General features: G+C 37.3%; 2 protein-coding genes across 2 annotated transcripts; one reads left to right on the top strand and one right to left on the bottom strand.

Moving 5' to 3' along the window:
* Positions 1–14820: 14820 nt before the first annotated feature.
* On the bottom strand, positions 14821–15713 carry LOC116114705. Its single transcript, XM_031400839.1, has 2 exons — positions 15378–15713; positions 14821–15303 (listed from the first exon to the last, which is right to left on the bottom strand). The coding sequence occupies exons 1-2, from the start codon at positions 15711–15713 to the stop codon at positions 14821–14823; spliced, it is 819 nt and encodes a 272-aa protein (XP_031256699.1).
* Positions 15714–17965: 2252 nt separating this feature from the next.
* LOC116114707 lies at positions 17966–18850 on the top strand. The gene has a single exon (XM_031400840.1). The coding sequence runs from the start codon at positions 17966–17968 to the stop codon at positions 18848–18850; it is 885 nt and encodes a 294-aa protein (XP_031256700.1).
* Positions 18851–22145: the final 3295 nt, after the last annotated feature.

Below are 22145 nucleotides of genomic sequence, written 5' to 3' on the forward strand. Positions count from 1 at the left end.
TAAAATTAGTTGCTGTATATACTTTGGGGCCCTTGTAATTACTGTCCAAATATGGGATATTTTGGTAATTTCATTTTTCTATAACAATCATAATAGTTACTATAAATCCCTAATCATTCACAACTAATTTAGCAACTAAATTAGTAGTTGCAAAAAATTGTTTTTTGTAACAAAATTGTAGATGCAAAAAGCCATATTTAGATGCAAATTATCAAATTTTGGAGGGAAAAATCACCCGGAAAAAATTGAACTAAATTATTAGTCACTAAAGCAAACAGTTCTGTGACTAACAAAATAGTCGCAAAAAATTAACTTTAGATGCCAAATGTTGGAACATGTGGGCCCAAAATTTTAATCCTCTTTGCTCGACTAATGTCAATTTAGTTGGTAAATGTAGCCTTTTTGCAACTAATTCTGGTTAGTTGCTAAAAAATTGGTTGCAAAATATCAATTTCTTGTAGTGGGACTAATGGACGCCCGTCAAATTTAAGGGACGGCCGTCCCCAAATTTTTTATTTTTTATTTTTATATTTTGGTTAAGGACGGGCGTCCCTTATTTACGAACGCCCATCCAAAATGAAGGGACGGCCGTCCCTAATTTTTATAAAAAAAATTTATTCCATTTTACTTATGACGGACGCCTTTCAAAATTGGGGATGCCCGTCCCTAGTATATGGGCTCCCGTCCATATATATAGACGGACGTCCATGTGAGTGAACAGCGTCCAAATTTGATGGACGACCGTTCACTAAAAAACAATTGTTAAAAAAATCAGAAGCGTGTTACACGTAGGCCGGTACACAATTTCGTAACAAGTTTTTCGGTTTCCGTAGCATTATTGCTTTTTTCCCCACCCACCGCCTCAAAAACTCCACCCCTAATTTGCTCCCGCAAGCGAGGATTCACTTCTTAGGTCATCACGATGATGCCTGAAGCATCCTAAAGTCTTTCGTTAATCTAGGTTTTGATTCTTATTTGATTTATATTTTAATTTAGTCATCTATCACATGCATTTGGTATATTTGCGATTTTGGTCTGTATTTTGAAGGATTCTGTGTTTCAATTTTGTTTTTTGTTTTGTAATTTTGAGGATTAGATTATGTCATGAATCGTGAACGGGGCGTGGGAGTTCCTAGATTTGGTATGAAAGGCCTATAAAATTGGAATCTCTTGAAGATGAGAGAGCAACAGGAAACAGTCTTTGTGGCATGTTTGTTGTTGTGTTTGGGTTTTCGAAATGGGAATCTAAATATTTGCTATCTATATAGTTTGTATATTTAGAAACATCTTTTTGAAGATTTCAATTGGTGTGATTGATTTACTTGAAAATTTTGATTAGATGAAACGGCGAAGTGGGGAGAAGATAACATATTTAGGCATTGCTATATGCACTGTGCTTGCCATTTACAACCTCTCAGAGGATCATCCCACTATGAAGAGCCTCCAGTGAGCTATATTTTTATTTTTCTCTTTTCCTTAAGATTTTTTCTTGAATTTACAGCGGTTATTTTGGGTTTTTGTAGAGGTTTCTACTATATGCATTATGAACAACATCTAAATGCCGTCTACTGTATTGCAGCCTACCATATTTGCACATTCGCAACAAGGAGTTCCCATGAGGTATGTTTTCACAGTTAAATAAATTTATTTGTGTCTAGAGCCCTAGAAGAAGAGATGTCTATTTTGTTGTTACATTGATTTGTGTTTGATGGCACTTTTTGTCTTGACATTCAAACTTTGGGTTGCCTTATTGATTGCTTGTTGAGTTCAGCATTATGTCTTTGCTTTAAGTTCTTTGGTTATCCTAAATAACTAGCAGTATTGATTTATCTTTTCTTTGCTTCTGTGCCTTGTTGAGTTCTTTTGCATTATGTATTGAATAGATTTATATTGCTCTGTTGTTTCTTTCTCACTATTTGTAATATACATATCTCAAGTTGCAGAGAAGCCTAGCATTGCTCTCTCAATTGCAACCGTACTCTCTCGTGGCAAAGTACTTGCCCTTTGCTCTCTTTCGTTGCTTTCTAGATAATTAATTCAACTTCTTTTAATACCAGGAGCCAATACATTTGATAAATGGATGGAAAATGCCAAAAATTAAACTGGTTATTAAAGTTTAAGATTTAACATAATCAATTCTTATGATTATGAATTGATTATTAATGTATTATTGTAATTATGCCATGTACTAATGTTTACCCATTAGTTAGATGATCTTTGAAAGATATACATGGTCATGATGTCAATGCATGATTAATGTTATAAAATGGCATGAAGATGCAATGTAATACATGTTTTAAGATGATGTAGGTGAGCAAGAGGTAATGTAAATGGATTGATAATCCATAAATGAATTAAAAGTATTAAGCTTACCAAAATATGTATTTACATGCCATAAAATGTTAGAGATGCATATAGACATGATGGGAAACGCGTAAGCATATCCTTATATGCCGGTAGAGGAAGATGAATATATGCTTTAGATGTTAAATAACACGTAAGCACGCCTCTTGATGATATGAGCTCTAGATGAATTTGAGGCTAGATGATATGAAAGATGAATATATGCTTTAGATGTTAAATAACGCATAAGCACGCCTCTTGATGATATGAGCTCTAGATGAATTTGAGGCTAGATGATATGAAGTCCTTAAGACACTAAGAAAAGTCCGATCGGCTACACGTTAAATGCTTCATATGCATTTAGTTGCACCACATGAGTTATGATGTTATTTACATCATGAGATGATTTATACTCATGTTAGATGATATTTAGATTTTATATAATGACATGTAATGTGCATGTACTATGTTTACATACTTATTTGTATGAGTATGCATGGATGTTTATATAGCACATTTAGAATGAAACGGATCATTCCTTATTGAGCGATTAGCACTCACCCTTTCATTGTTGATTGCTTTGTAGGTAGACCAGTAGCGAAGGATGTTAGGGACAGCGGGGCTACACACGAGGGGAGATGATTTATTGTCATCTTCATGTTTTTATCTTGGTGTAAATAATGTAAATGATAAATGTTTATGAAACACCTTTGGAAGCTTCCACCCTGTAAATATGTTTTGATAGTGTAATTTCCGGATAAATTCTTAAAGTTTCTAAACTATAAGTTTGGATCCTGCGTGACATTTTATATGCATGTTTTGGATATTACTATTATTATTCTTACACAGATATTTTTTTTAAAAATACAATTCATTCTTCAGACATGTATCCTCAAGATTCTCATTGAGGGATATTCAGAGGATACCTGACTGGAGGGGGGTTTTACACCTTGTGGCTAAAAGGAATTCTGACAAAAGTAAAACTAATTGTTGGAAAGGTGACAGTGTATTCAGATAGTCAGAGTGCGATCCACCTAAGCAAAAATCCAATGTATCATGAAAGAACTAAACACGTGGATGTCTGCATCACTTCGTGAGGGATCAAGTTGCAAGTGGAATCATTGAACTCAAGAAGGTACCCACAGAAGAGAATCTAGCAGATATGACAGAATGGTACCAGGCAAGCTGCACAAAGAGACTATTTCTAGTGCTTCCAAGGTGGAGATTGTTAAATCTGAAAGCCTGAAACAACGTCGTTTTGGGTAAAAGAATACAATGTCGTTTTAGACATAATAACCGGGACAAATTCAGACTGCAGGATGCACTCCAGAACTAATGGCTAGGATCAACCACTCAGTCAAACCATATATAAACGCACTTTCGTTTAGAATAGAGTGAGACACACATTTTTAGGGTTTTCTGGGTTTGCACTTCTCTAAGTTAGGGTAGAGATTATTATTCCAGATTGTGGTGTAATCAATTGAGTGGTTAGGGAGATTAATCATTCAGGTGAGAGTGTTGTTCTCTAGGGTTAGGCATATTCAGAGAGTATCTTGTAAGGCTGATTGCAGTTTGTATTTGGGTAGATCTGGTGACTGTTGAATTCGTGTAATCTTGATTATTCTTGATAATAGAAAGTGCAACGAGCTCATACCGTTCTTGAGCTCAACGTGGATGTAGCTTATCCATAAAAGGATAAGTGAACCACGGTAAATTGTGGCTTGTTTGTGTGTCTGTTTTGTTCTTGATTCTTGGTGTGATTGATTTGTGTTGGTGTATAGATCTGTATTAGGTTTGTATTCTAATAGTAACCTTTGCATAACGGAGTCTTAGTGCTACAATTGCCATATGTTGAATTCTTTGCTGTGAATTTGTCAAAAAGTTGTTGTTTGCATTCTGATTCAAGTCCAAGCAGTTTGTAAACACAAATCCTATACGTCGACCTGAAGATGAGTAAAGCCTTTCAGATAATATTTCCAATTTTGGTTCATACAATCCTTCTAGATTCAATGGAGGCACTGCTATTGATTGGAGTTGCCTGCTATTGCTTGCATTTAAATGTTCAAGTGCCTATGGAAGTTCTGGTATTGATTGAAGCTTCTTGCAATAACATAGCCATAGCACTCTCAACTGAAAAAGTTTCTTATGCTTGTAGGAAGATTCTCAAATATGTTTCCACTTAGATCTAATACTTCCAATGACGATAAACAAAAGAGAGCTTTAGGAATTTCTTTTATATTGCTAAAACCTAAGCTTAAACTTCTAAATTCCTTCCAACATGTAAGACAGACTGCTAATTGACTTTTGGGGATTCTATAATGCCAAATAGAAAGATTACGATGAGATTTCAACTTGAAAATGCTTTTGAAATTCTCTCGAGCCTATCGCACTGCCACAGTCGTAATGTATCTAACTCAGTTAAACACTCAATTGATGATGGGACTTCATCTATTGCTGTCCCGTCTAAATATAATCTTTTGATATTCCCCAAAATTTGTGGAAACATCTTGAGATTACTGCAATACGAGAGGTTAAGAATGTTAAGAGTTTAAAATGTATGTTTCTTGGAAAAGTCCTGAGACTTTCACAGCCATACAAATTCAAGACACGGAGGTTATTGAGATATTGAATAGATAAGGGAATGTCAACCAACTTCGGCAATGTTCACGCTCTGGACCATCTGAATGTTTAAGCTGATCAAGCAACTTGACATCTGAAATGCTGTAGTAAAGCATAATGATTGTAATGAATCAGAATCAACATTACAATACATTCTATAACAAAGAAATACATAATTTAACTATTGAATCATACCTTGTTATCTACCCAAAGTTGTACATCAACATTTCTATACGGCAGCTGGAGTTCAATAAGGTTTATTGGACTAAAATTTGATGGCAATTCAATGGATATCCATGCCGATAGAGATATCTCAACTCATGGGAAGATATTTTAGTCCTTGTGGAAGATGCACTTTAGAGATATTGAAAGATTCTTTAACTTGCTGAAACGGTACATAGAATTTAAGAAATTTAAGATTTGGCATATTTTCAAAGGCTTCAAAACTTAGATGCAGTTTTGGTACTTTGGACATATCTAAAAAGAAGCCTTGAATTGCATCAATCCCCTTCATATGAAAGGAAAAGATTGAGTTAGTATAACAAAAACATAAAATTTAGTAAAATTTATATAGATAATATCATTGTTTTAAAAATCGGACCGGACTGGGAATCGGTCACGTGTCCGGTTCGAGTCAACCTTAAAACCGTTATAATCTAATGAACCGCTTTAAACCATTTGAAAATCGGATATTTTCAGCGAACCGCCTGTCCAACCAGTCCAAATCTAAAAATGCCTAATTTGCAAAAGGCCCTTTCTCTGTTTCTCATCGCGTTCAGTTCTTCTCTTTCACCCTTTCTTAGTTTCTTACGAAAATTTATCAGCTTCGTCTCTATTGTCTACAAAAATTTCTCCCTGAAATCCCACCCATATCGTATCTGAGCTCTCTGAAATCGATGACGATGTCTTCCTCCCTCGTCGGAATCGACGACGACAGCTTCGTTCCTCGCTGGAAATCGATGATGACAGCTGCATTCGTTGACGACAGCTCCGTTCCTCGATCTAGGTAATAAACATGCCATTCTTTGATCCAGCTTCAATAATCAATAATGATTTCGTTGCAAGCTTAATCTGGAGAGACCTAAGCTGTCTAAAAGCAGAAAGGCTTTTTGAAGTGACCTCTCGGCATAAGAGAGCTGTTTCATATGTGAAATTCTTGTCATATAATGAACTTGCTTTTGCATCTACAGACAACACACTACGATTATGGGATGTGAAAGAGAATCTGCCAATGAGTAAATATTGCTTTAACCAAAATTATCATGTAGATAATCCTTTCATTTGAAGTTTGCATGCCCATTTGAAGTTTGGTTTTGGAAGCAGTGAGAAAGGGAAGAAATTGATAGAAGTAAAATCATGAAGTGCATATTGCAAATCACAAAAATGAAATTTAAATTAAGCTCATAAAAGAAGGAAAGATTTTTTCTTCTTTTATGAGCTTAATTTTGTAAATGTACTTATGTAGTTAGCAGAACTTTTATTGATATACTTTATGTTTTACTTGAGTTATTTTATGTACAACTATCAACTGATTTTGTGGTATGTTTGTTGCTAAGTACTTATTGTATGTGCATGTATTTCCAGATTATGTATTTGAATTTCGTACTTGAATGTTTTTGTTTTACTTCTATTTTATGTTTGTGGATGGAATAAGGACTTATGATGACAAGATGTTGCATTATGACATAGCAAGAATACAACTTGACTTGATTCAAATGATTCAAGCTAAAAACAATAACATGCATGATGTGTGATGATGTCACCGGTCTAACCGATGGTCCAATCGGTTGGACCGGTTGAACCGTGACCCAGCCATCAGAGCAGGTTGCCCTCCGGTCCGGTTTTTAAAAGAATAGATAATATGTGGTTTCATTCCTTATCGGAAAATATTTTATAAGAAAGATATTCAAATTATTTTATTCTTACCGTGTTATTCTTCAATACATGAAAGACATCATCATGATTCCACAATCTACTATGTTTGCCAAGCTGTTTGAAGGATTCTTCACGAATAATTTCCCAACCCATTTCTTGTATTAAATCATGCATGTTGAGCTTGTTGTATGATATAGTTACAAGTGATTTATCATTAAGGGCACTCAATCCAACATGTGTAGACAAGTAATGGCTACTTAGTATTAAAGTTACGTGTTTGCTATCATCCCTTTTAAAAAAGCATGCAATGTCAAGAAATATATCCTGCTCTTCACGATCAAGTCCATCATAACTAATCTTCAACACATTGTGAATTTTCAGATTAGAAATATTTTTCAATTTACACAATACACTCTTCCAATCTTGCATGCTCTTTCTATATAGAGAAGAACCCAACACTTGAAGAGCTAAGGGGTTGCCCTTGGCATAATCTACTACCTTGTTTGAGAGCTCCCAAAAATTTTTAGACGGACATTTCTGTTTAATGGCATAGCCGGAAAAAAGTTCAAGAGCTTCATGGTACTCAAACCCCTCAAATTCATATATGTTTCTACCCCATAACTGCAAAGCACTTGTTTATCTCTAGTGGTTACAATGACTCTACTTCCTTGACCAAGTCGATCAATCCCTCCGATTAAAAATTCTAATTGATCTCTATCACTAAAATCATCAAGGACAATGTATACCTTTCTGTATTGAAGTCTCTTCTTAATATATTTTGGTATAATTGGAGTGCCTAATATGAGATGTTCTTCTTCCAACATTTGAGAAAGAAGCTGATTTCGTAGATGTACTAGGCCACATTTTTCTAATTCTTCCCTAACATTTGCAATGAAGCAACAACCATCAAATTGACAAGAAATTTGGTTGAACACAACTCCAGCTATCGTTGTTTCACCTATACCACCCATTCCCCAAATCCCTACAATTTTAAAATCTAACAATTGAATGTGCCATAAGGACTTAATACAATAAATGCGAGAATCTATTCCAACAAGGCCTTCACAATCTCGTGAGGGTGATATGTCACTCAATTTCTTCGATATTTCTTTGACAATTTCAGCTACAAGTTTTGACTCGGGCCTAACAAATACAAAGAGAAATATTTAGTTAAAGCAATGACCGTAAAGAAGAGAAATATCGGAAATGAGGATGGTAATAATATATAAGCTACCAAGATTGATAAAAACATTGTTAATTTATCGTAAGATCTAATGATAGCTAGTCATTTACCATTGGGTCTTAATTATATGATCATAGTCTAAGAATGAAAATAAATAAAAATTTTATGCACAAACAAGAGTCAACTTACTTAATCACCATTGAATCCCATCTAGATAAATTGGATGCTTCAATCAAAGCAGCTCTCCATCTCTGGATTTTTTCAAGCATCTTTTTGAATTTTTTTTCATGCTCAGTAAAAGCATCTTTAAAGCTTCCAGTTTGTTTCCTCACATCAGATGGATTGACATGATAAAGGATCGGCATAACCATTTGACTATTCTTTTCCTTGCATTCATGAATCTTTACAAGTTCATCTAAACAACATTTGGAAGAAGCCTATTCTTTTGAGAAAATGATTACAGAAATCTTTGATTCTTCAATTGCTTTCAAAAGTGCAGGCGAAATTTCATCTCCTCTCTTAAGTCCATCATCATCAATGAAGGTTCTTATCTTCTTTTGACAAAAAGCAGCATAGAGATGGCTAGCAAAGTTATGATGAGTATCCTCACCTCTAAAACTAAGGAACACATCATATTTATCTTGAAGAGTAGTGGAAGGTGAAGATGTTGATGAAGCCATACAGAAATAATGTCTGACTATGTGAAGCAATCACTTGATAAAAAACAGAGTCAAAAAACAGAGTATAGTTCTAGAGAAGACGCAAGATCTGGTGCAAGACCCCACAAGTATAAAAAATACTACTCACCTCCCCTGAGGTTTTGTGAAATATGCACCATCATCCCCTACGACTATCTAACAAACGGTAAAAGAGTTACTAAACTGATGAAATGTCAACATTATACTGAAAAGAAAATTATTAGTTCATGTGTTAACAATTGACCTTAATACGACCATTATTTACAAATTCAATGGCATTGAGAAAGCAAAAATGAACACTTCATAAATATTAGTACACTTCCCATATATGTCTAAGAAGCTATAACTAACACAATTGCGAAAAGTAAGTTCTTTTTGTATAATTCAAAAATGGATTTGCTGTCCTAAACTGAAGAACTCTATCTCATCATATACAAGTCAAGACAACCTGTAGGTTTTTCAGGGCTCTAAAGCTAAGAGAAAGAAGGTTATTTTGTGCATGAGAGAGAGCAAAAACAGAAGAGAAAGAACTAATAAAAAACAGTCTACATTTTTCATTCAAAACAGAGTAATATATGAACCTAATACATCACTGTTACACCTACTTTTGAGTATAAATAATCTTTAAATATACTACAATTTGAACCACTCTTAACAAACACAAAATTCACTGAGATTTTGTGGCTTAATCACTGGCTGTCTTCACCTAAAACATCATTCAAATAACTTCCAAAAAAGGATGGGAACTGCACATGACAGACAACCCTTTTAATTTAAAAACCTGGCGCCAAACTTTCAAACCAACCATGCAAAAAGATTTCCAGCAAAATATCATTTACTTCAACACTCCTCCTTGATATTTTTGCTGGAAACTCCAAGTCTGAATCTTAATTCTTCAAACTTGGATCTGCTTTGCCTAAGGGTTTGGTCATTATGTCAGCCACTTGCTCCTCTCCCCTGCAATGAATCAGATTTACTTCACCATCTTGCTCTGCCTCTCTCACTGCATGATATTTGATTCTGATATGCTTTGTGCGACCATGGAGTACTGGATTCTTAGACATAGCAATTGCTGATTGGTTGTCACAGTGTAGCACATTTCCTTGAGTCTGATCCAGCCTTAAGTCTTTCAAGATCTTTCTCAGCCAAACCAACTAGTTGACTGCAGCAGCAGCAACTACATATTCAGCTTCAGCAGTGGATTGTGCTACCACCTCTTGCTTTTTTGAATTCTAGCTTATGGCACCTGCATTCACAAAGAAAACATATCTAGAGGTGCTTTTCATGTCATCCAAGGAGCCACCCCAATCACTGTCAGTGAAACCATGCAAACTGAAATTTTCAGCTTCCTTAAACCATATTCCCAGGTCTGGACATCCTCTAATGTATCTGAGGACTCTTTTTGCTGCTTGCAAATGCAGCTCAGTTGGTTCATTCATTGTAATAGCCACTACTACTCAAATAATCATAACAAAACACATAAAAATAATATAAGGAAATGGGGCCCAAATTTTTCTTTTATTAAATATATATATATTCTTTACAAACATATATATTTTTACACAAACTTATAATGTATACAAAATATATTAAAACATAGTGGACAGTGTAACCGCTTCCCCTCGCGTGTCGACGTCCATCTGACTGCGTCCTCACCTGGATCCTGCAAAACATAGGAAAACAACGGGGTGAGCACTAAAATGATGCTCAGTAAGTAAATCCTCTTCTCATCTATCCCCGTAACTCTCTCTTTCTAATTCTTTCCTTACAACTCCTCATTCAATTTCTCTTGGGTACTTTTCTCTCTCTTTCTCTTTCTCTTTCCCTTAGAACTCTTTTCTAATAACTCTTTCATAAGTCACGGCCCCATCTTACCGGGGGCACGGCCGGGACTCGCTCCCACTCTACGTGACCGCTACTCATTCTAGCCGATCGGACTCGGTTATGCATGGATTCGGAACCCTTGGCCATGTGAGTGTATAATCTCTCTCTCGGGTACGCGGGTATAGCCCTCATCCGCATGCACTCTCACGGGTTACACCACTTCTCTATCTCATACTCATGCCGCTCTCTCAATGCGGCGTACATGCGGGAATACTCTACCCATTACTCACGGGTTCCCTATCGCACAACCTACTCTATTCTCTTTCTCTTAACTCTTAAAGAACCTATACTCAAATTGTTTACTAAATCTCTAGCTACTTCTTAAGTGTATAAACAAAGGTGTAGAGCTAGCTCATGCTCATTAATGCACTAAATAAAATGCCAAATACAAGATTTCCTCAAAACCGTCATTCTGCACAAGTCACACTAAAAAGACCATAACTTTCGTTATACATCTCGGATTATTACGGTTCTAGTCTCGTTTTAAAGCTTAGAAACAGGGCTCTAACTTCTATGTTTTGGTCTCAGCCCAGTTCAGTCCGTAAGAGGCCCAAAAATTACTTAGAAAGTCACGGCAGTGACAGGGCAGACTTCACTTAGACATTTCATCAAACATAATGCATGCATACTTTAATTCTATTTTTGGTACATCTTTACTTCTTTCTTTAACCATCCATTAATGTAGTAAAACTACCCCACAATAAATCTAAACATGGCCAAGAAAAACAATCCAAATATTCTACTTAAATTCTTTCTAAATGTAACCAAACTTCACTTGGTTACCACAACTTCATTTCTACTTCTCATGGCTCAAATCTTCTCATCAAAAGCCATCAACTCATCAATAATATCATTCTCAACAATCAATCTCAAGCTCATAAACATAAGCATACATATGCATCATTTGATTGCTTGAACCTTAACTTGGGTTGGATTTACTTACCTTGTGAAAAGATGGCTTCTTTAGCACTTTTCCTTTCCTTTGTTGTCTTGTCTCTTCTCTACAACTCAAAAAAAAACAACAAGAACAATAACAACCAAATAAGCCTTTACTACAATTATAAGAAAACTCACATCTAAAGCATGAATCCTTACCTTAGGAAGCTTTAGATGAAATCTCTACTCAAAATCCCTCTTAATTCCCTTAGAAATCTTGGAAGATTGGATGGAGAAAATGAGAGAACTTAGGCAAATGGAAGAGGCGGTGGAATGGATGGACTAAAGGGTTTCTCTACACTTAACCCTTTTTAGCTCTTATTATACACATCCTTTCCCATTTTTCCCTTGCACTTTCCTTGGAAATTCCATCTATATCCTTTGTTTCTTTACAAATACACCCCCATCCAAACACAATCTCTACTAAATTTCCTTTCATTTTACTCCCCACTTTTCCTACTAATTAGGTGTAGAATGGTGATTGTGCCCCAAAAGAAGAATTCTCTAGAAAACTCAAGAAACTTTGTATTAGGCTCGTCGCCACGGCGAAGCACTTTACGTCGCCCCGGCGAAACAGGGCAGAACCTACCCGTGGGTGCAACTCCTCCTCGCCGCGGCGAAGCTTCTTCTTCGCCCCGGCGAAGATTGGATTTTCCAAACTTCACCAAAATTCAACCAATTTCAAGGCAACCATTCAACCAACTCAACATACCAACTAACCATGACAACAAACAAACTCAATTGAAGCTGAAACAGTAAACTTTTAACTAATACAGTAAATCTTAAATACGTACCTCAAATGGGATATTACATTCATGAACCTAGAGAGTAAACTCACTGCAAACATAATTTCTGGCCTTATTGCAGTCAAGTACAACAAGCACCCAACTATGCTTTTGTACTTAGTTTCATCAACCTTAGCAGCACCATCATTTTTACACAGCTTCACATTTTGCATCAGAGGTGTGTTGACAGGTTTGCAATTCTCCATTGCAAATTTTTTGAGTAGTTCATTAGCATACCTCTCTTGGGAGATAAATATCCCATAAGGGGACTGCCATACTTCCATTCCCAAAAGAAACTCATCTCCCCTAAATCAGTCATCTCAAATTCCTTTTGCAGCACTGTCTTGAAATCCAGCAGCCTAGTGGAGTCAGTCCCTGTCACTAGAAGGTCATCAACATACAAGGATACAAATATCTTTTCATCATCAACCTCTTTAACATATAGGGTGTGCTCATTTGGACTTCTTTCAAACCCCAAACTCATCAAGAACTTATTAATTATGCTATACCAGGCCCTAGGAGCCTGTTTTAATCCATAAAGAGCCTTCCTAAGGAGATACACTTTATCCTCTTGCCCTTCAACTGTATACCCTTCAGGTTGCTCCACAAAGATCTCTTCATCAAGCCACCCATTCAAGAAAGTAGATTTCACATCCATTTGGAAGACTTTCCACTTGAAATGGGCTGCAGTTGCAAGTAGAATTCTGATGGTGTCATGCCTTGCAACTGGTGCGAAAGTGTCAGTAAAGTCCACCTTAAACTGCTGTGCATAACCCTTCACTACAAGCCTTGCCTTGTGTCTTTTAACTGAACCATCAGGATTCAGTTTCTTCTTATAAATCCATTTCACCTTAATGATTTTTCTTCCGATAGGTCTGGTTAACAGTTCCCAGGTTGCATTCTTCTCTATCATGTCAAGTTCCTCATCCATTGTTGTTCTCCACTCTTTAACTTGGGCTGCTTCAGCATAACATGATGGTTCCATCAAGGCCAAGTTGCATTTGTCATAAATTTCAGCCAAAGGTCTAGTTCCCCTGACTGGAGAATCAGCTTCAGAATCAGAACTGAAATCTGGAGCATCCTGAGTAGCTATTAAGTCTCCTTCTTGTTCTTGCATATTACTCCCTTCAATCTCATTTATGTCCCAGTTCCACAGCCCTTCTTCATCTACTTTTACATCATGGTTAACCAGGAATTTTTTGGTCTTAGGATTGTAAATCCTATATGCTTTGGATAAGCTGCTATAACCAACAAAAATTCCAGTTTCAGCCTTCTCATCCAGCTTACTCCTCTTATTGGCTGGAATGTGAGCATAACAAATGCTTCCAAACACTTTGAGGTGGTTGATGCTTGGCTTTACTCTATACCAAGCCTCAAATGGTGTTTTGTTATCCAAGGCTTTAGTTGGCAGCCTGTTGAGAAGATAGACTGCTGTATTCACAGCTTCAGCCTAGAAAAATTTGGGCAATTTTTTCTCAAACAGCATACATCTTGCCATTTCCATTACTGTTCTATTTTTCCTTTCACTCACACCATTTTGCTGTGGTGTGTAAGGGGAGCTCAATTGGTGCTTTATTCCAGACCCTGCACACAGTTCTTGAAATTGATTTGAGGTATACTCTGAACCATTGTCACTCCGGATGGTTTTCAAACTCAAACCAGTTTCATTTTCCACCATTTTCTTAAATCCCTTAAACATTGTAGCCACCTCACCTTTTTGTTTCAGGAAGTAGACCCAACACAGCCTGGTGAAATCGTCTATAAATAGCAGAAAATACTTGCTGCCATTCAGAGAGGGCACCTGCATTGGACCACACATATCTGTGTGTATAAGCTAAAGCTTTTCAGCAGCTCTCTAGGATTGTTTTGCTGGAAATGGTTGCCTACTGATTTTTCCCAGTTGGCAAACTTGACATACCCCTTCCTTCTCCTCAATTTCGAGCATACACTGAACAAGTTCTCTCCTCCTCATTTCCTTAAGACCTGAATAATGATAATGCCCAAGTCTTTTGTGCCAAGTTTCAGTTTCAACACATTTTGCAAACAAGGCATGCAAGGCTGAGTTTTTCCATTCAATTGGAAAACTTTTTCCTAGCATTTTCACATTCATCAATTCATTCCCTAAGTTGTCAACTACAATTCAAGACATATTTTGAAAATGTAGGGAGTAGTTCTTTTCTAGCATTTGACCTACACTCAGCAAGCTTTGGTTGATTTCGGGTACATAAAGAACATTTGTAATATATTTGGTGCCTAATGTAGTTGGGACAGCAACCTTACCTCTTCCTTTGACTTCCACAAATTCTCCATTGCCAATCTTGACTTTGGAGTGGAAAGACCTATCAATGCTCACAAAACTTGATAGATTTGGAGTCATGTGGTTTGTACAACCACTATCAATCAGCCATACATCATCACACATGTTGTGGTTTGTGCATGAAGCCATGAAGAGATGTTCTGCTTCTAGATTTAGTTACTGGACCTCCAACACTACAACCTACTGCTCATGCTGAATTCCTTTACTTTTACACACTTTTTCTATGTGTCCATACTGCTTGCATGACCTGCATTGTATGCCAGGTCTGAACCAACACTTATATTCTGGATGGTTCTTCTTTTTGTAGTGCACACATGGAGGAAATGATCTTTGTCCACCACGTTTCCCCCCTTGATTGTAGCTCTTCTCTTTTCCTTTCTTTTCACCACTATATTTCTTGTCTTCTCTTCCTTGTACTCTTCCTTTTTGACCTACATACATGGCTGTCTCAGTTGAGTCTTCTTGCCTTAGCTGCCTTCTTTGTTCCTGGGCTTGAAGTGAATGAACCAGCTCAGCCAAGCTGATTCGGCATAGATCTTTTGAGTCCTCTAGGGATGAAATTTTTGCTTCAAACCTCTCAGGTAAGCTGACCAGGACCTTCTCTACCACTCTCTGGTTAGTTCCTCCCCTAGCAGCTTGATTTTGTTTACCATAGCCATGAGTCTGTCCACATATTCCTTGATAGATTCTGCCTCCTACATCTTGAGTACTTCAAATTCTCTTCTCAAGTTTAGAACCTGCATATTTCTTGTCTGGTTACTCCCTCCAAACTCCTCCTTGAGAGTGTCCCAGGCTTGTTTAGGTGTCTCACATGCCATGATCCTGGATAAGACCTGATCTGTCACGGTTGAATGTATACAAGACAATGCTCTTGGAGCTTTGGCTGCTTCTTCTTCATAAACTCTCATCTGGTTCAGCGTCGGGTTGGGTCCAAGGTAGGGAACTTGCTTCTCCTCTTCCACATATTGCCACAAGCCATGGCCCCTCAGATATGTTTTCATCTTGACAGCCCAAACATGGTACTGGTCACCGTTGAAAACTGGAGCAAAGATTGGAGCAAAACTGGATGCCATGGAGAAGCTTTTTCGAGTTAGTATTTTGGTCCTGAAGGATCAATGCAGCTCTAATACCAATTGTAGGTTTTTCAGGGCTCTAAAGCTAAGAGAAAGAAGGTTATTTTGTGCATGAGAGAGAGCAAAAACAGAAGAGAAAGAACTGATAAAAAACAGTCTACGTTTTTCATTCAAAACAAAGTAATATATGAACCAAATACATCACTGTTACACCTACTTTCCAGTATAAATAATCTTTGAATATACTACAATTTGAACCACTCTTAACAAACACAAAATTCACTGAGATTTTGTGGCTTAATCACTGGCTGTCTTCACCTAAAACATCATTCAAATAACTTCCAAAAAAGGATGGGAACTGCACATGACAGACAACCCTTTTAATTCAAAAACCTGGCGCCAAACTTTCAAACCAACCATGCAAAATGATTTCCAGCAAAATATCATTTACTTCAACACAACCCCATTCAGTGAAATCCTTTTACTTAATCAATAATGCGTTTGCTCTCTTAGTCATTTTATCAAACACTTTATATGTTGATTCATATCTTCAAAGAACTTCACATACAACGCATATATCTAAATCACACCATTTATTTATATCCAAATGAAAAGTAGAACTTCAATCCAACATCAAAAACCAAGTACAAAGCCTGAAAAGCAACTTGCCTTCTTCTCTAATCACTTTCGGTAGGATTTTTTTTTTTAAAGAAACAAGTAGCAAAAGAATGATGAGAGGAGAATTTTCAGTAGCAAATTGTTTATGATGAGTTTATCAAAAACGAGAAAAACTTTATTCATGATATTGTCTCTTTTTCTGCCTCTATAGCTTCTCAGGGGATGAATATCTTTTTTACAAGGAGAAAATAATTCTTTAATGAAGATAATGACAAAAGTTTCTTTGGTTTTACTTTTTGTTTTAAATCATGGACAGCAAACAAAATTACATATATACCCTTGATCGACATCAAACAATTTCGTTTGTTAGCCGAGTTGACAGAAGGTTGTAGAAGAACTTAATAAACATCTGTCCTCGAACTCAATTCCTTATCCCATACTACTTCTAGCAAATCTAAAAGGTTTTTTGCAGTTAGGATGGAGTTTAGTTTGAAAAAGACCATATAGACATGGCTTTTTTTTACTTGAAAAAAAAAAAAAAAAAATTGATAGTCAATAAAATGTGATATTAGATTGGTGGTAATATCTTGTTTTGGAAAGGATATTGAAGCCCCACCAATTACAAGATAGTAAAGATGTTATGGCCTGACATTTGCTAATTTTAACTTTGCTCAAGATGGAGAGAAGCCATCTGGAAAGAAACAAGATCTGGAAGTTGTGTCACATAAAGCTCTTTAAGGGAGGTGAAGCTATGGGAACCCTGTTGTGGCTTACCGAGACAATTCTAAGGGAGTGTATCATTCCCTCTCAAATCAAAATGGAGCGCCATGTCTTATTAGAAGAAGAGCACCTATCTACCAAACACAACCAACTGGATTTTTAGAAATATTTGATAGCTGATCAATGTCTAAAGTATTTAGGCCATTGTTAGAAATGAAAACAGTTGAAAATTTTAACGTAGAAAATGAAAATTAGCTACAGAAACAAGGCTTTCAAAGAAAAAAAAAATACCTCTGAAATCACAGCTTCCTTCAAGTCTCCACATCAATATCATGAACTGATCAACAATAACATCAGTTTCAATATTAGCAACTCTTTTTCTGGAAAAAAAAAAAAAAAAAACTACAAACGATGCCTATAGGTTTGTGTTGAAGGTTGATACTTGGCTGGAAATACAGCAGTTCAACTAGTGTTTCAAATATGTTTTTGGCGATAAAACTGAAAGGCAATCTACTAGGGGTCCATTTGTAATACTGCAAATTTTCACTTATTTTGTAATGCTTGATGTGTCCTGGAGTATATGGGATGTGTTACATAGTTGTTGTTTAGTTGGTATTAAGTCAGTAGATTCAGATTAAATCAAGTTATTTTATGTCTGCATAGTTGGTGTAACAGTGTAAAATCTGCTTTATTAGTTGAAGTGTAATCTCATTTTGAACTTAAGAAAATACAAGCACTTTTCTTCATTCGGATCATGCTCCCATTCTTTTCTTAGTTAAACTCTAGCACAAAAACACTAACATGGTATTAGAGCTTGGTTGATTCCAACAAAAAACTGAACATTTTCTTCTCCAAACAACTCATCCAGCCCACCGGGAAACTGCCTTGCATCAGACCTGTGTTCTCTTGAGCAAATGACTACCCCAACAGCTTCTCTTCTACCTCCTGTGTTCAACGGTGAACACTACCATATTTGGTCAGTTAAAATGAAGGCTTACCTGAGGGGCCAAGGACTCTGGCAGTATGTAGAGGAAGAGAGACAACCCCCTCAGTTGGGACCAAATCCTACCCTCAATCAAATCCGAATGCATGAAGAGGAAGCATCAAGAGCTCCAAGAGCCTTGTCCCACATCCACTCAGCAATCACAGACCTTGTTTTTACAAGGATTATGGCATGCGAAACTACTAAGGAATCATGGGACAAGTTGAGAAAAGAGTTCATGGGAAGTGACACTAGAAGGAACATGCAGGTTTTGAATTTGAGAAGGGAGTTCGAAACTTTAAGGATGCAAGAGGCTGAGAAGGTGAAAGAATATGTTGATAGGTTAATGAACATTGTCAACAAAATCAAACTACTTGGAGTGCAGATGCCAGGCAGCAAGATTGTGGAAAAGGTGATGGTGAGCCTGCCGGAAAGGTTTGAAGCTAAGATCTCATCCTTGGAGGACTCAAAGGACCTGACTCAGATCACAATGACTGAGCTGGTCCATGCTCTACAGGCACAAGAGCAAAGAAGGCTCCTAAGGCTTGAAGATGCAAATGAAGGAGCGATGCTGGCAACCTACAAGGGCAAATCTATGCAAGGAAATTATAGAAAAGCTACTGGAGAAAAGAGAGGAAAAGAAAGGTCAAACAACCAATGGAACAAAGCTGGTGGGATGCGAAATTTTCCAGCTTGTTCTCATTGCAAAAAGAAGGGACATGCAGAGTATAAATGCTACTTCAGACCTGGTATACAGTGTAGGGCTTGTAAACAGTTTGGGCATATTGAAAAAGTATGTAGAAACAAGGGAGAGTAGCCCCAACAGCAAGCTCAAAAAGCTGATGAACAACAGCCTGTGCAGGAGACAGAGCAGCTATTTGTGGCCTTATCTAACCTGGTCCAAACCTGTGATGATACATGGCTGATTGACAGTAAGTGCACACATCACATGACAAATGATTTGAGCTGCTTTGTAAACATGGATCACTCTCATCGGTCAAGGATTAAAGTTGGGAATGGAGAATGTATGGAAGCAAGAGGCAAAGGAGATGTAGTAATCCAAACTCCAAAAGGTACAAAACTAATCTCAAATGTACTTTATGCACCAAATATAAGTTAAAGTCTTTTGAGTGTGGGACAAATACTGGAAAGGAACTATGCACTGCATTTTAAAAACCAATCCTGCATTATTCAAGACAGTGAGGGTAATGAGATTTTGAGAGTGAAAATGGTAGGGAAAAGTTTCCCAATAATGTGGAAAGTTGCTCCAAACACAACATGCAATGTTAGAGAGGATGAAACCGAAATGTGGCACAAAAGATTAGGCCATGTACACTATAGAAACTTGACTGAAATGCAGACAAAAAACTTAGTCCAGAATCTGCCTATTGTTGAGCAGCCGAGAGGTGTGTGCAAAGTGTGTCAACTAGGCAAAATGAGTAGGAAACCATTCCCAGTGAACCAAGCTTGGAGAGCCTCTGAAAGACTTCAGGTTGTTCACTCGGATGTATGTGGGCCTATGCAAACCTTATCACTTAATGGGAGCAAATACTTTGTATTGTTCATAGATGATTGGTCTAGGATAGGGTGGATTTACTTCCTAAAACAGAAAAGTGAGGTGGCTGGAACATTCAGGAAATTCAAACTTGAAGTAGAGAATTTGACTGAAAAATCAATTAAAACCTTGAGAAGTGATAATGGCACTGAATACACCTCTCAAGAGTTTGAAAAAATCTGCACTGAAGCTAGAATAAGGCATGAATACAGCAGCCTATACACCCCACAACAGAATGGAGTTTGTGAGAGAAAAAACAGGACAGTCATGGAAATGGCAAGATGCTTAATGGCTGAGAAAAATCTTCCCAAACCATTTTGGGCAGAAGCAGCAAACACAAGTGTTTACTTACTTAATAGGATTCCCACCAAAGCCTTAAAAAACCAACCACCTTTTGAAGCTTGGACTGGAATCAAACCAACAGTGGATGAACTGAAAATTTTTGGAAGCCTTTGCTATGTCCTAATGCCACCTGCCAAGAGGACTAAACTGGAGGATAAGGCTGTGACAGGAGTTTTCATTGGCTACAGCAGCCAATCCAAGGCCTACGGACTCTATATTCCTGACTCAAGAAAGGTTGTGGTGTCCAGGGATGTTAAGGTTGATGAAAGAGGAGTCTGGAACTGGGAAAAGGGTAGAGCTGAGGTAGATGTTCAACCTCAACTGAATGAGGTTCAACTTGAACAAACTGAGGAAGACTCAGGGGAGGAATCAGAAGAAGAAGTTGCTGTCAGGGGAACCAGAACACTTGCTGATGTGTATGACAGGTGCAACGTAGCTCAAATGGAACCTACAAGCTATTTAGAGGCTGCACAATCAGAATCCTGGAGGAGTGCCATGAAGGAGGAGTTGGCCATGATTGAAAAAAACCAAACTTGGAAGTTGGTGGATAGACCAGAAAACAGAAAAGTTATCCAAGTGAAGTGGATTTTCAGAAAAAAACTAAATCCAGATGGGTCAATTCTGAAGCATAAGGCCAGGCTTGTAGTTAAGGGATTTGCTCAGCAATATGGAGTGGATTTCCTAGAGACATTTGCTCCAGTTGCACGGCATGATACCATTAGGCTGCTGCTTGCAGTGGCTGCCCAATTCTCTTGGAAAGTTCACCAATTGGATGTAAAATCCGCCTTCTTGAATGGCTGGTTGAATGAGGAGATCTACATCGAACAACATGAAGGATACGTGATCCAAGGACAAGAGGGAAAGGTGTATATGTTGAGGAAGGCCTTGTATGGCCTAAAACAGGCTCCAAGGGCCTGGTACAGCAGGATTAATGACAACATGCTAAATATGAATTTTGTTAGGAGTCCAAATGAATACACACTATACATAAGAGAAGCTAAAGATGACTTGATGATTATTTCTCTATATGTGGATGATCTTCTAGTTATTGGAAGCAATCAAACTCAAGTGGATGAATTCAAGAAATCCATGCAAAGTGAGTTTGAAATGACTGACTTGGGTGGAATGTCTTACTTCCTTGGAATGGAGATTGATCAACATGTGGATGTGATCTTTGTGAACCAAAGAAGATATGCAAGTGAAGTTTTAAAGAAGTTTTGCATGGAAAACTGCAAACTAGTAAATCTGCTTTTAGTTCCAAATTTGAAACTGTTAAAGAATGAGGATGGTGAGAAGGTTGATGAAGGTTTGTATAGGAGTTTAATAGGATGTCTACTGTATTTGACAGCAACTAGGCTAGATTTAATGTATGCAACCAGTCTGCTGTCCAGATTTATGAGTAATCCAACTGAAACACACTTCAAAATAGCAAAAAGGGTACTGAGGTATGTGAGAGGAAGCACTGACTATGGGGTGTGGTTCAAGAGATCAGAGAACTTCAGTTTGATTGGTTATTCAGACAGTGATTGGGCTGGTTCAGCAGATGATATGAGGAGCACTTCAGGTTTTGCATTCTTCCTGAATTATGGTGCTATCTACTGGCTTTCTAGGAAACAGGAAACTGTGGCTCAATCCACAGCTGAAGCAGAGTACATATTAGCTGCTGCAGCTGTGAATCAAGCCATTTTGTTAAGGAAAATTCTTGATGACTTGAAGCTGAAACAGAACAAGGCTACTGCTATCATGTGTGACAACCAGTCTGCAGTAGCTATGGCCAAGAATCCTATGCAGCATGGACGAACAAAACATATAAAAATTAAGTTCCATGCCGTGAGAGAAGCTGAGCAAAATGGTGAAGTAAATCTCATGCATTGCAAGAGTGAACTTCAAGTGGCTGACATCATGACCAAGGCTGTCTCCAAAGCCAAGTTTGAAGAATTCAGATTCAGACTTGGTGTTTCCAGCCAACCATCAAGGAGGAGTGTTGAAGGTTGATACTTGGCTGGAAATGCAGCAGTTCAACTGGTGCTTCAAATATGTTTTTGGCGGTAAAACTGAAAGGCAATCTGCCAGGGGTCCATTTGTAATACTGCAAATTTTCACTTATTTTGTAATGCTTGATGTGTCTTGGATTATATGGGATGTGTTACATAGTTGTTGTTTAGTTGGTATTAAGTCACTAGATTCAGATTAAATCAAGTTATTTTATGTCTGC

The sequence above is a fragment of the Pistacia vera genome, unplaced genomic scaffold, assembly GCF_008641045.1.
Source record: "Pistacia vera cultivar Batoury unplaced genomic scaffold, PisVer_v2 Contig720, whole genome shotgun sequence".
Taxonomy (NCBI): domain Eukaryota; kingdom Viridiplantae; phylum Streptophyta; class Magnoliopsida; order Sapindales; family Anacardiaceae; genus Pistacia; species Pistacia vera.

Coding starts and splice junctions, on each gene's coding strand:
- LOC116114705 (XM_031400839.1), bottom strand. CDS start 15,713: ATGGCATCCAGTTTTGCTCCAATCTTTGCTCCAGTTTTCAACGGTGAC. Junction 15,304..15,377: donor ACCAGACAAGAAATATGCAG/GTTCTAAACTTG, acceptor ATATGTGGACAG/ACTCATGGCTATGGTAAACA.
- LOC116114707 (XM_031400840.1), top strand. CDS start 17,966: ATGACTACCCCAACAGCTTCTCTTCTACCTCCTGTGTTCAACGGTGAA.